The 13,034-nt window shown below is 39.3% G+C and overlaps 2 protein-coding genes across 2 annotated transcripts in view; one reads left to right on the top strand and one right to left on the bottom strand.

Annotated features, from left to right (window-relative positions):
* Positions 1-270, bottom strand: part of XPOT (exportin for tRNA) — a 45,309-nt gene extending 45,039 nt beyond the window's left edge. Inside the window, exon 1 of the mRNA XM_068562035.1 lies at positions 88-270. The gene's annotated coding sequence lies outside the window, so the exon portion shown is untranslated. The remainder of the gene's footprint in view (positions 1-87) is intronic.
* Positions 1-13,034, top strand: part of C13H12orf56 (chromosome 13 C12orf56 homolog) — a 75,166-nt gene that overhangs the window by 2,257 nt on the left and 59,875 nt on the right. Inside the window, 1 exon segment of the mRNA XM_068561960.1 lies at positions 12,516-12,624. Within this exon segment, the coding sequence (XP_068418061.1) occupies positions 12,516-12,624 (109 nt within the window).

Here is a 13,034-nt window from a genome sequence, read left to right as displayed (position 1 = left end):
ATAAGAGCGGAGCCTTGAAGGAGATACAATCTGTCCCAGTTTTTAGTGTGCTGCTACTGTATCCCTTTCGTCCAGGAATAGATTTACCTTATAAACCAGCAACAGCTTGGAAGCAGTCTCTCTCCAATTACTGTTTTTCCTCCTTGGCTCCCTTTGTCTGAGCTGCTCTCCAGGTGTGTTCTTCCTTTTTCCACTGGGGACAGGTGTCTAGCCTCGTTTTTCTTTCCTTTGCCCTAGTCTCTGTGTCCCTCAAGGGAGAGGTTGGTGAGACTCTTGATAGAGCTGTTTTGCCAAGAAAATCATAGCTTGTTTGGAACATGTCTGTAAGAAAATAATAAAATTAAATGAAAAAAGTAAATGCTTTCTTTCTCTACTTAAAATACCACCGTGGGCTGATATCACTATGCTAATTTCTTTGCTTTATTTGAGCCAAAGCTGGAAGTAAAACTGCCTTTTCCTCACTGCTACTGTTTGCATTCTCTTGAACTAAAATTTTTTAAAAATTAAATTTCTGACCAAATGTTTTAGAAAACATTCAACTTTTTCTAGTGTCTGCAGTGTAAACATGTATTCTTTTAACAGAAAATAGTGATTTTAGGATATTGTTACTCTCCCCAAAAAGAGACAGTATACATATTTCAGTAGTTCTTATATATATTTCTTTTTAAGCTGTCAGAATCTGCAAAGTACAGTAAAGCTCCCTAGGCCTCCCAAGCCAAGAATATTACAAAAAGGCATACCAATTTATTTATTTATATGAAATACTACATATTTCAGTAGTTGTTATATATATTTCTTTTTAAGCTGTCAGAATCTGCAAAGTACAGTAAAGCTCCCTAGGCCTCCCAAGCCAAGAATATTACAAAAAGGCATACCAATTTATTTAGTTTACAAGGTAAACTCTGTACTCGATGTACAGAGTTTACCTTTCAGGCATATAGAAGAATGTGTAATGTCTATAAAGGTGCTGAACAAATCTAAGATTTCAGCATTGTTGATCGACTGAATGTCCATCTTACACAATATAGTTTAACTTTGGTTAAAGTTGTGGTAGACAGAATAATGGCTCCCAAAAGATATCTCCAGAACCTGTCCATATTTTACGTTACTTGGCAAAGGGGAATTACAGTTGCAGATAGAATTAAGGTTGCTAGCTAATCAGCTGACCTTAAAATAGGGAGATTATCTTGGATTATCTGCATAGGGTGAATGTAATCACAAAATCCTTAAAAGTGGAAAAGGGAGGCAGAAGAAGAGTCAGCAGCAGAGTGATACAGCATAAGAAAGACTACTGGCTTTGAAGTTGGAAGGGGGCCACGAACCAAGGAATGTGCTCAGCCTCTAAAAGCTGGAAGAGGCACAGAAACAGGTTTTTCCCTAGAGCCTCCAGAAAGAATGCAGTCTTGCTGATACCTTGGTTTTAGACCAGTGAGACCCATTTCAGACTTCTGACCCCAGAACTGTAAGAAAATAAGTTTGTGTTGTTTAATACCACCAAGTTTATGGTAATGTGTTACAACAGCAATAGGAATTCAATACAGAAGTGTTTTCTCTTGCGTTGTTTTAAAATGGGTAATTGTTAAAAAAATGTATTGTTTCAGTGAGAAATAAGTATAATCACGCCAAGCGCAAATGCCTTAATCTCTTTTTCTGGGTTTTTATTATAGTTATTGTTACATTTCAGTGGCTTGTACTAAGCTCCATAGGGTGTGTGAAAAATGGGTGTCCCCAAATTGCTTTATCTAGTGTCAATTAATAACCAATTAATAACACTATGTCTGTCCTTGGTACCACATAGAGAATTTTCCTGATTTCTGTGTTATGTCATATATAGTTGTCCTGCTATCTATTACATTGGATTACATTATCTCAGTGCCAGGCAGCTTTGTTTTTTAGAACTGGTTCCTCCTTTCTTGAAAGATAAACTGTTTAATCTCCTTTTCTACTAGGGTGCTGTCCTCTTTCTAAGGCTACCTCTTTAGACATACTTTTCCGTTCTCAAAGGTCTTCTCATTTTACTGTGCAAGTTTGTCTCTTGTTATTTAACTTTCAGTTGGCTCAGGTTCCCACTTGGCCTTTGTTTTTACTGTCCTGTCAATAAAGCCCCTAAGCAAACCAATCCTTTATGCCTCTGGGCCCCTACCCTTCTTGTTCCACATTTGGCCAGATTTCTCCACATAGTTCATGTCTCATATTCCAGTTACACTTAGGATAAAATTTGCAAATACACAGATAAAATTCTGTTCTCTCCCCTAAGGAAAAAAAATTGAAAGAACAGCAACAAGACGTTAGACCCAGAGTATAGAAGTGAGATTTCTGTTCTAGCAAAGACAAGCTTCACGTGCACTTGGAGGTCTCAGTAGGTGATTTGTTTTTGTTTTTGTTTTTTCAAAACAAATTAATGTCAGTTTTATTTAAATAATTTTATGTAAGTTTTTTAATCATTTATATTTAAAAATTAATTAATTATTTTAAAAGTTGATATATAATTGACTTATAACACTATGTTAGTTTCCGGCGTACAACATAGTGGTTTGATATTTCTATACATTACAAAATGATCACCACTCAGTAGGTGTTTGATATGGTTCATATCCTAAAAGAAAGGGTTTCCAAGGTTGTTTGGGCAGAGCTTTTGTGAAAGGCAGATGTTTTCTTTCAAAGTTACTTTTGAAAGCTCTAGAGTTCTGCCCTTGTCGTGTGCATCACAATACTATTCTTTAAGCCCTTCTAAGATTGGACACATTTTTCAAGTGTGAGAACCGACTGTCCTGAACAGTGATTTCCTATGGATTCACTCTCCTTCAATGCCATCCCATCACCTACAAAGAAAAAGAACCTGTCAACTTCAGCAGGCCTTGTCTCTACTTCTTGCCTTTCTTTGTCCTTGTCCTTTCACCACTTTCCTCAGTGAATATCTCCTCTCCAGCCATCCTGGGGTCCATGTGGCTTCTTGAATAGGCAGCAAATGCACCTTTATAGCCGGGCCTGTTTGCTTGCAGTGTTTGCTTCCTCCTCCTTCAAGGATGTTCAGAACATCATATCTATAATCTTCCTCCTTCTCTTTCTCCTTTTAAAAATGTACAAAATATTCTCGGCTCGGACAGAAACAGGTCACAAGCTGTGCCGAAGAGGCCACTGTAGTTTGCTAACGGATTCCTGCTTTCCCCTTTCCATATTCAGATCCTACACAGTTTCCAGGCTAAGCCCAAGTTGTTCTTTCTCCAAATCACTTTTTCTTGACTGAGCCCATGAGAGCAGGTCTTTTGGTCTGTTTTGTTCATTGCTCTATCTGGTTCCTAGAACACTGCCTGATACAAGTGAGATGGCCAATAAATATTTGTTAAATATTCAACATAATCTGTCTCTTTGTTTCTCAGTTTATTATCTGCAATATACATCGGGGCATTTAGTAATACATTTTTATTCAGCTTTTGCTTTCTACCTGTGTGGATTTGGTCAAGTTATTCAACCTCTACTTTGTGCCTCCATTTCTTCATCTGTGAAATGGAGATAACAGCACCTTCCTTATAGAGCTGTTGGGAGGATTAACTTCATTAATAGATGAAACACACTTAAAATAGTACTTGGCACATGGGTAGAGCTACATACGTGTTTCATTATTATCAATAACCTTTATTCACATATATCAAGTCAACTAAGGTTCATGAATCTGTAAGATTGATATTATCTCTTTAGGAGATTTAGTAAATTTGGGAAAAAAATAACTGGTTTTTGAGCATTGATTATGTATTAGGTGTTTTATTTATTTATTTAGGCTGTGCCAGGTCTTATTTGCGGCATGAGGACTCTTAGTTGCGGCATGCGTGCGGGATCTAGTTGGCCCACCAGGGATTGAACCCAGGCCCCCTGCGTTGGCAGCGTGGAGTCTTACCCACTGGGCCACCAGGGAAGTCCCTATATATTAGGTGTTTTAAAATCTCATTTATTCTTTTTGAAAATTTATGCACTGGGTTTGTCAAGTTTAATATGTTCAAAAACAGAATTCCTGATCTCCACCCCCAAACGTGTTCCTCTCTTAGCTTTTCCTATTTTAGGAAGTAACATCATCTTCCATTATCTTCAGTTCTATCTTTCTTTCACTCTCCTCATCCTACACATCAGTATGTCATCTTGACTTGTGTAGAAGAGGAAAACGTTTTTCTCAGCCCTCTTAGGGACCCTGGCTAGGTCTGAAAATTTTATATGACATGGGAGCCTTTATAAGGAAATGAAATCTCAAAGAAGAAACAGTTAAACCTATGTGTGTTTAGTACTAGGTCTGATGAAGAATGGAGAGTCATAGAAAAATGTGATAGTTCAAAAAAGTTCAAAAAAGTTAAGGGTAATAGACTGGGGAAATTTTAGAAAGGCCTGCTTGTTTGGATTCGTCTTGGCATCCCCGTCTTGGAGATAAGGATGTTCCTTTCCTCTGGGTATAGGGAGGGCACCTCTCCCGTGAGGGCCTTAAGACCTGATTCAGGGGAGGAGGGCTGGGGAAGGTCAGAAGGACTTTCCTGCATCTGTGTTTTCTTGAATTCCTTCAGCTCAAAGTATTCAGTATGCCAAGGCACCATATTTTGGGGTAGTGTGTTCTGAACCCCGTCACTTGCCTTCCAAAATATATCTAACTATGACCTTTCCCATTTTTCTTATTCCTTTTTCTAGCACCACTTGTCCAGTCCCTTATCTAGACTACTGAAATTGCCTCCAAATTGATTCCTCTCCACATAGCAGTTGGGATGATCCTTTTAAATAATAATTATAAATTAAATTATATTACTCTTCTGTTTCAAAGTCTGCATGAACTTGCAAGCTCCTTATTGCCTATAGGAGCCTCCATGGTTTGACCCCTCCATCTCTGACTTACCTCCTACCACTCTTCCCAGAGCTCTTTCTGCTCTTCTTCCTGCCTCAGGGCCTTTGCACCTGCCATCCTATCTGGAACACTTTTCCTCAGATCTTCAGAGGGTTGATTCCTTCTTGTCAGTCATGTTTCTGAATTCAGCATCACTTCCACAGGGATGCCTTCTGTGTTCACCCGATCTAAAGTACCATTCCCCCAACACACTTAGCACGTCTCTTTGTTTCAAAGCACTTACCACTATTTGCAGTATAAGATTAACGTGTTTAGTGATTTATTATTATCTATGTCCCATAGTAAATATAGGCTCCATGACAGCAGGACCTTGTTTGTCTTTTCATCCCTGTATCACTGTGCGTTATATTCCCTGACACATAGCAGATAGTCAATAACTACTTGTAAAATTGGAAGAATGAATAAGTGAATAAATGGATGCTCAGATCCATCATACAGTTTACCTCTTAGAAAGGGACATGATATTTCCTTATTTCCAAATATTGAGGGACTTGGGAGACTGACAACTCATCACACTGGCCAGAGTTACATAGCCAGTTAGTGGCAGAGTCAATAGTAAATTCTCACGGGTCTCCTCCTGCTCAGGTTCAGCTCTCTTAATGCTTCTTTTGTGTTTGTATGGGATGATCCCTGTGGTGTTTATCTGTGTCATGCATTTTGAGAGATAGTGAGAGTTATATGAGACCATGTTATGGATACTTCTTTTTATCTTGAGCTTTTTTTCCCTCTATTTTGACTCATTTGTTGCATTTCAAAGATCTCACTGTGGGAGGAAGAAAGAAGTGGTAAACTCTTTATCAGTCATTGTGGCTGTTTCTTTTTTTTTTTTAATTTTTTAAAAAATTAATTAATTTTATTTATTTTTGGCTGCATTGGGTCTTCATTGCTGCGAGCGGGCTTTCTCTAGTTGCGGTGAGCAGGGGCTACTTCTCGTTGTGATGCACAGGCTTCTCACTGTGGTGGCTTCTCTTGTTGCAGAGCCTGGGCTCTAGGCGTGCGGGCTTCAGTAGTTGTGGCATGTGGGCTCAGTAGCTGCAGCATGCAGGCTCAGTAGTTGTGGCTCGTGGGCTCTAGAGCACAGGCTCAGTAGCTGTGGCGCACGGGCTTAGTTGATCCGTGGCTTGTGGGATCTTCCCGGACCAGGGCTTGAACCCATGTCCCCTGCATCGGCAGGCGGATTCTTAACCACTGCGCCACCAGGGAAGTCCCGCGGCTGTTTCTTTCTTTTTTTTTTTAATTTAATTTAGTTTTATTTATTTATTTATGGCTGTGTTGGGTCTTCGTTTCTGTGCGAGGGCTTTATCTAATTGCGGCAAGCGGGGGCCACTCTTCATCGCGGTGCGCGGGCCTCTCACTATCGCGGCCTCTCTTGTTGCGGAGCACAGGCTCCAGACGCGCAGGCTCAGTAACTGTGGCTCACGGGCCTAGTTGCTCCGCGGCATGTGGGATCTTCCCAGACCAGGGCTCGAACCCGTGTCCCCTGCATTGGCAGGCAGATTCTCAACCACTGCGCCACCAGGGAAGCCCCCGCGGCTGTTTCTTAATAGTTTGTTTGCATAGAGCATTTTGGGTATTGCATTCAAGTCTTGAGAAACTTCAGGAGGGCAGGCATTTTGTCAGTTTGATTCACTGCTGTATCCCTAGTGACTGGAATGATATTGTATTGGTCAGAATAGCTTAAATTAAGCTGCACTAAGAAATCACTTCAATGCCTCAGGGCTTTAACACAGCATAGAGTCTATGTCTCAGCTACCTGTCCCTGGTGGATTAGCAAGGACTGTTCATTTTAGTCACAAGATATGTGATACTTAGTTACACATCTTAGTATCAGAGGCTTCATTTCACCACATGCTGCTTAATCACCATGGCAGGGAGAAATCGACTCTGCAAATTATGCACTGGGTTTTAATCTTCTACCCAGAGGCATGTCACTACTTCTCACATTTCACTAGCCAGAGTCAGGCACATGGCCATGCCTAACTCAACAGGGAGCAGGAGAATGTGATCCTACCATGTGTGCATTCCATGTGTCTGGGAGAGAGGATAGGAATATTTGTGAATAGCTTTAATGCCTACCTCAAATTGCTGACATTTTATTGAGTGCTTACTATATGCTACCCAGCTGCTGTTCTAAGTGCTTAATGTGGAACTTCTTTATCCTTCAACAACCCCAGAAAATACTGTTAGCTCAGTTTTACAGATAAGGAACCTGAAATACAGAGAATGTAAGCAATTTGCCCAAGGTCTTGCATTAAGTGACAGAACCAGAATTTGAACCCAAGTAGTGTGGCTCCAGAGTCAGTGCTCTTAATCTCTAGGCTACAGCTGATTTGATACATAGTAGATCATTTAAAAAAAAAAAGTTTTCATTGACTGGATCTCCAGAAGACCGTATGCTTTTTGAAAACAGAAACTCCATCTTATGTTTTGTATGTTTCAATTTTGTGCTTTGCAGTAGGAACTCAAAAATACCCATTATGAATTGAACTGAATAAATTAGAAACTAGATAATCAAGTGCCGAAAGCTTAAGGCTCTTTTTTTCTCTGAAATTAAAAGCTGGTAGAAGAAATCTGAATGAAGACTATGAAATCAAGACTAAGAGATAAGGTAAATATGGGATTATTCACAAAATATTGGAAAATAAGAAATAAGGGGCTGCCCCACCCTGCATTTTGAAAGTAGTATTTTAATGTAAGTAAGAGAAATTGGTACCAGTTGCAAATATAAATATGGTCAAAAATGATGTAGATTCATTCATAAGTGATATATTACTCTTAGAGATTTAATCAAAGAAATTAGGGATATTTTCAGATAAAGCCTTATTCATTTAATAACAAAAAAGAGCATTCACTTCTCTCCCCAAATGCCTTTTGCTGCCCCCATCAGAGACAAATGCCAGACTAAGTGAACCATGAATCTGTCTCAGTATTGCATTACTGAAGTTCTCATGAATAATCAAATGTCGTGAATTATAATAGATATCTATTGGGCATGTACTGTGTGCCTGTCTTGGGCCAGACACTTTACGTGGATTATCTCATCTCATTTTACTGATTCTTTAGGGAAGGTGATGTTCTCTTTCTTTCAGAGATGAGAAAACTGAGGCAGAGAAAGGGTAAATACTTGTACAAGGTCACATAATCTGAAAACACCTGAGCTGGAATGTAAATTTAGGCCTTTGGATATGAGAGCCAGCATTCTTTAACCACTACGCACGTAGTAACAACTGGCCTTCTGCAAATTCATGGTATTTCTTGAGAAGTTTTCTGGTTTTGCAATAAGGACACCAAAGTTACCTCAGTATGCGCATTACATGGTTTCTGGGCATCGGTTGTCAGGAAGGAGGGGATGAAGTTATAAACAAAACACCTTTTTCGTTCTCCCACTCCACCTCTCTGTATTCAGGATTGCTGTCCTTCATAGCTGAGACTGGTGTCATTGTTGTTGCTGATGAGGTTCAAGGACAGGTTTGGCTGTAAAGACCCAGTTGCGATGCAGCATCCTCTTCACAGAGCCAAGACTTGAAAAGTTTTTCTTTTTTTTCTTTCAGTCTTTCTGAGCTGTGGCTGTTGGTCCTGAGGCAAAGATTTTTCAAGCCTAACACTGAAATAATCTAGGGAGCCTCCAGTATTATGATGGGGCAGTCCCCAATTCTGCAAACTGGTCATTCCTTTTGGAATATGTGGGTGGATCATTCATGCCAGCAATATTCATACATTCCAATAATAGCTCATCTACTCAGACTCCCTTAGGGATTGGAATGCTAAAGCCCAGGTAGAGTAAAATGGGAAAAAAACACCTGGTGGAGACAGCAGTGAGTTTTTAAATTATGACAGTGGAAGAATCTGACAAATGCTAAATGTAAAAATAGCTTCTACATAGTAGTAAGCTTAAGTACAGTGTGACGAAGGTAATTGCTAATGGGGTTTAACTTGAGGGAAATTCATTGACGATATCTCCATATATTGTTTGGCCACTTCATCAGTAGATTAAATCTTTTGGGCTGGCCGTTGGTCCTCCTTCAGATTCTCTCTGAAATACTCTTGGTACAGGTAATTCATTACATTGCAATTTGAGTAAATTAATTTTTTACTTGCTTTCCTCCCTTTGTGGGAGACTGTAGAGTTAGAGCTTGTTGTGCAGAGGAAGTTAGGTCCTGAAAGGACCATGGGAGTTGAAAAATGTCTCACAATTTGGCTCTGTTGGGGCCTTACTTCCACTACCTAATGTCCCATTAAGTAAAATGATCTCCAAAGTGGCCACGTTCATGATGTCTGCCATCAGTTTTTCCCTTTTCATTTTTTTTCTGGTTTATGTTTTTCTCCTTTCTACGCTATACTTCTGTTGAATGGATGTTAGATTTTATATGGAGCATTCTACCAGTGTTTTGAATTACCAGGGACTACAAATGTATAAATGAATAAAAAATGGTACCTGCTTTTGAGTAACTCCTAATTTAGAGAGGAAGGCAAGCAGATGGGAAAGAAGAAAAAATATATGCAGATAATTATAATGGAATGTGAAAATAGATATAATAAACAGAATATTGTGGGACAAGAGGAAGGACATATTCTATTGGGTGGATGAATAAGTAAAGGTTCACCAAGGAAGTTACTTTTGAGCTTGGTCTTAAAGGAAGAATACAAGTTTCTAGGCAGAAAAATAGGGCAAGTGTTTTCAAAAAGGAGGAAATAGCATGTGCTTGATCAGCTTTCTATAATATGTCTAAACCCAAATCAGGGGAACCAAGTATAGCCTGTTTTTGTTTTGTTTTGCTTTTAAAGCATGATTTTTAAAAATTTATTATTTATTTGGTTGTACCAGGTCGTAGTTGTAGCAGGTGGGCTTCTTAGTTGCGGCTCACGGGCTCCTTAGTTGTGGCACGTGGCCTCCTTAGTTGCAGCATGCATGTGGGATCTAGTTCCCCGACCGGGGATCGAACCCGGACCCCCTGCATTGGGAGCGTGGAGTCTTATCTACCGTACCACCAGGCAAGTCCCAAGTAGAGCCTGTTTTAGTGAAGGCCACATAGCTTTTCTGTTTCCAGCTGTCTTTTACAGATAGTTTCTTCAAACTAGGATCCAATCAAGAATCACACATTGCATTTGGTTGTCATCTCTCTCGTGTTAACTTTTTCATATGGAAAAATTCTAGCATAAAGAAACTAGAATGAAGAACTGCATTTAATATGTCGTGTAGCTCTGCTAGTACCAGTACCTTTTACAAGGTATAGATTCTTTGTGATATAGATACTGAATTCTTTAAAGGAACGTTCTTAATAAAATGCCTAGGTAAATTACATATTTATATAAGTACACTCTCCTCCTACAAAATAGGACTCTGCAGATGCTTTTTGCCTGCATCTTTGCAAAGAAGCCCATGTGGGTCTTCCTGATCATGTAAATACATTTCCTGAAATATAGTCATTATAATATATGTATTCAAGCTGAGAGAGACCTTAAATCAATTTCACATTCCTCATTTTACACTTGAGGAAATCACAGCCAAAAGAGATTAAGTAACTTGACCAAAGCCACACTGCTAGTTAATAGTGGAGGCCACATTAGAAATCACATCTCTTTACTGCTAGTTCATAGTGTTTCCCCAACATTCCAAATTTCTGTCAAGGTGTTGACTGATTACCTAGTTTGGTCATGATGTACTTAATAATTAGGGCACAGAACAATGAATTGGTTCATAAGAACTTAATTAGAATAATTCATATTAGTTAATTAGATTGCTGCTTGCCTGATGGCTTTCCTTTAGGACACCTTAGTACCTTCCACTTAGAAATCTGATTTCCAAGTGATTTTAATTCTGATCTTTGTACATGAGTTTGCATTAAGTTCACTTTTTTTTATTAAAAGTTTTTATTTTTTATTTATTTTTTATTTTTGGCTGCATTGGGTCTTCGTTGCTGTGTGTGGGCTTTCTCTAGTTGTGGCGAGCGGGGGCTGCTCTTCCTTGAGGTGCATGGGCTCTAGGCGCTCAGGCTTCAGTAATTGTGGCACGTGGGCTTAGTAGTTGTGGCTTGCAGGCTCTAGCGCACAGGCTCGGTAGTTGTGGCGCACGGGCTTAGTTGCTCTGCGGCATGTGGGATCTTCCCCGACCAGGGCTCGAACCCATGTCGCCTGCATTGGCAGGCGGATTCTTAACTACTGCGCCACCAGGGAAGCCCTGAGTTCACTTTTTAGGCTTTCTTAGTCTAAGGTTCTCTTTCATGTTCCAATCCCTCTTTGGTGTCAGGCCTTTGATAGGAACTCTGTAGGTGGACGATTCATGAAAATGCATAAGAAACGAGAGCCACCTATTTGTCTCCTAAAGTAAAGGAAATAAAAGCAAAAAATAAACAAATGGGGTATAATTCAACTTAAAAGCTTTTGCACAGCAAAGGAAACCATCGACAAAATGAAGACAACCTACTGAATGGGAGAAAATATTTGCAAGTGATATAACTGATAAAGGATTAATATCCAACATATGTAAACAGCTCATACGACTCAACATCAAACAAACAAACAAACAAACAACCTGGTTTAAAAATGGGCAGAAGAACTGAATAGGCATTTTTCCAAAGAGGACATGCAGGTGGCCAACAGGCACATGAAAAGATGCTCAACATCACTAATCAACAGGGAAATGCAAATCGAAACCATAATGAGATATCACCTCACACCTATCAGAATGACCATCATTAAAAAGACCACAAATAACAAATGTTGGTGAGGATGTGGAGAAAAGGGGACCTTTGTACACTGTTGGTGGGAATGTGAATTGGTGCAGCCACTGTGGAAAACTGTATGGAGGTGTCTCAAAAAGCTAAAAATAAAACTACCATATGACCCAGCAATTCCACTCCTGGGTATATATCTGAAAAAACAAAACAAAAACACTAATTTGAAAAGATACATGCACCCTAATGTTCATAGCAGCATTATTTACAATTGCCAAGATATGGAAGCAATGTAAGTGTCCATCAACTGATGAATGGATAAAGAATGTGTAATATATGTATGTATATATATATACACATATATATACATACCACCTGTGAGGTAATGACACCGCTAGTGTCATTACCTCACTAGTGGTTACCAGTGAGGAGAGAGAAGGAGGGAGGGGCGATATAAGGGTAGGGGATTAAGAGGTACAAACTATTAGGTATAAAATAAGCTACAAGCATACATTGTACAACATGGGGAATATAGCCAGTATTTTTAAATAACTATAAATGGAGTATAACCTTTAAAAGTTGTGAATCACTATGTTGTACACCTGAAACTTATATAATATTGTACAACAACTATACTTCAATTTGAAAGAAAGAAAAAAGAAATGAGAGCCACCTGAGCAAAATGGGTCCATTCAGTAATTAGGAAATTTGGAATTTTTGAGGTTTCTGTTACTTTTGTTATCATAGTAGTAATGTTTGTATAGCAGTCTTTCTCCTTAAACATTGTCCCACAATAAGAATACAAAATACAAAAACACAAAAATCTACCTCATCATAACATTGCACTCTCATAATAGAAGCAATTTTATTTTTAGACCCACAGTATGTTTATTGGTATATGTATGTTTTATACTTTGTCAGCCAATGGCCTTATGCTTGGGTATGGTTGTCCAACTGTGTAGGGGGTCCTCGAGACACCCTCATGCTTGATGGTTCATAGAAGGACTCACAAGATTCAGAAATGGTTTATTACAGTGAAAGGATACAGATTAAATTCAGCAAAGGGAAAAGGTGTGTGGGATGAAATTTAGGAGAAACCAGGTGCAAGCTTCCAGGTGTCCTCTCGCAGTGGAGTGGCATGGATATGTTTGACTGTGTTACAACACGTGTAAAGTGTTACCAACAAGGGAAGCTCACCTGAGCCTTGGTGTCCAGAGTTTTTATGCGGGTCAGTCACGTAGGTGTGCAGGACCTGCATGAGTGACTTCAGCTACTCAGACTGTAGCCACCCCTTTTATCTCCTTACTCTCAGCTCTGGTAAAATCTTATGTTTACTATAAATTATGTTGTCAGAATAGATTTATCTAATCAAACGGGTACATCATGACTCAAGGTCTCAGGCATATACAAACACTTTTAGCAGGCAGAATATTCCAAGACTCAGAGGTTAACTCCTAGGGTCAGGCCAGTCCTGAAGATAG

This window comes from Eschrichtius robustus, chromosome 13, assembly GCF_028021215.1.
Source record: "Eschrichtius robustus isolate mEscRob2 chromosome 13, mEscRob2.pri, whole genome shotgun sequence".
Classification (NCBI taxonomy): domain Eukaryota; kingdom Metazoa; phylum Chordata; class Mammalia; order Artiodactyla; family Eschrichtiidae; genus Eschrichtius; species Eschrichtius robustus.
The sequence above is the reverse complement of the archived record's forward strand: the minus strand, read 5'-3'. Positions and strand labels throughout refer to the sequence as shown.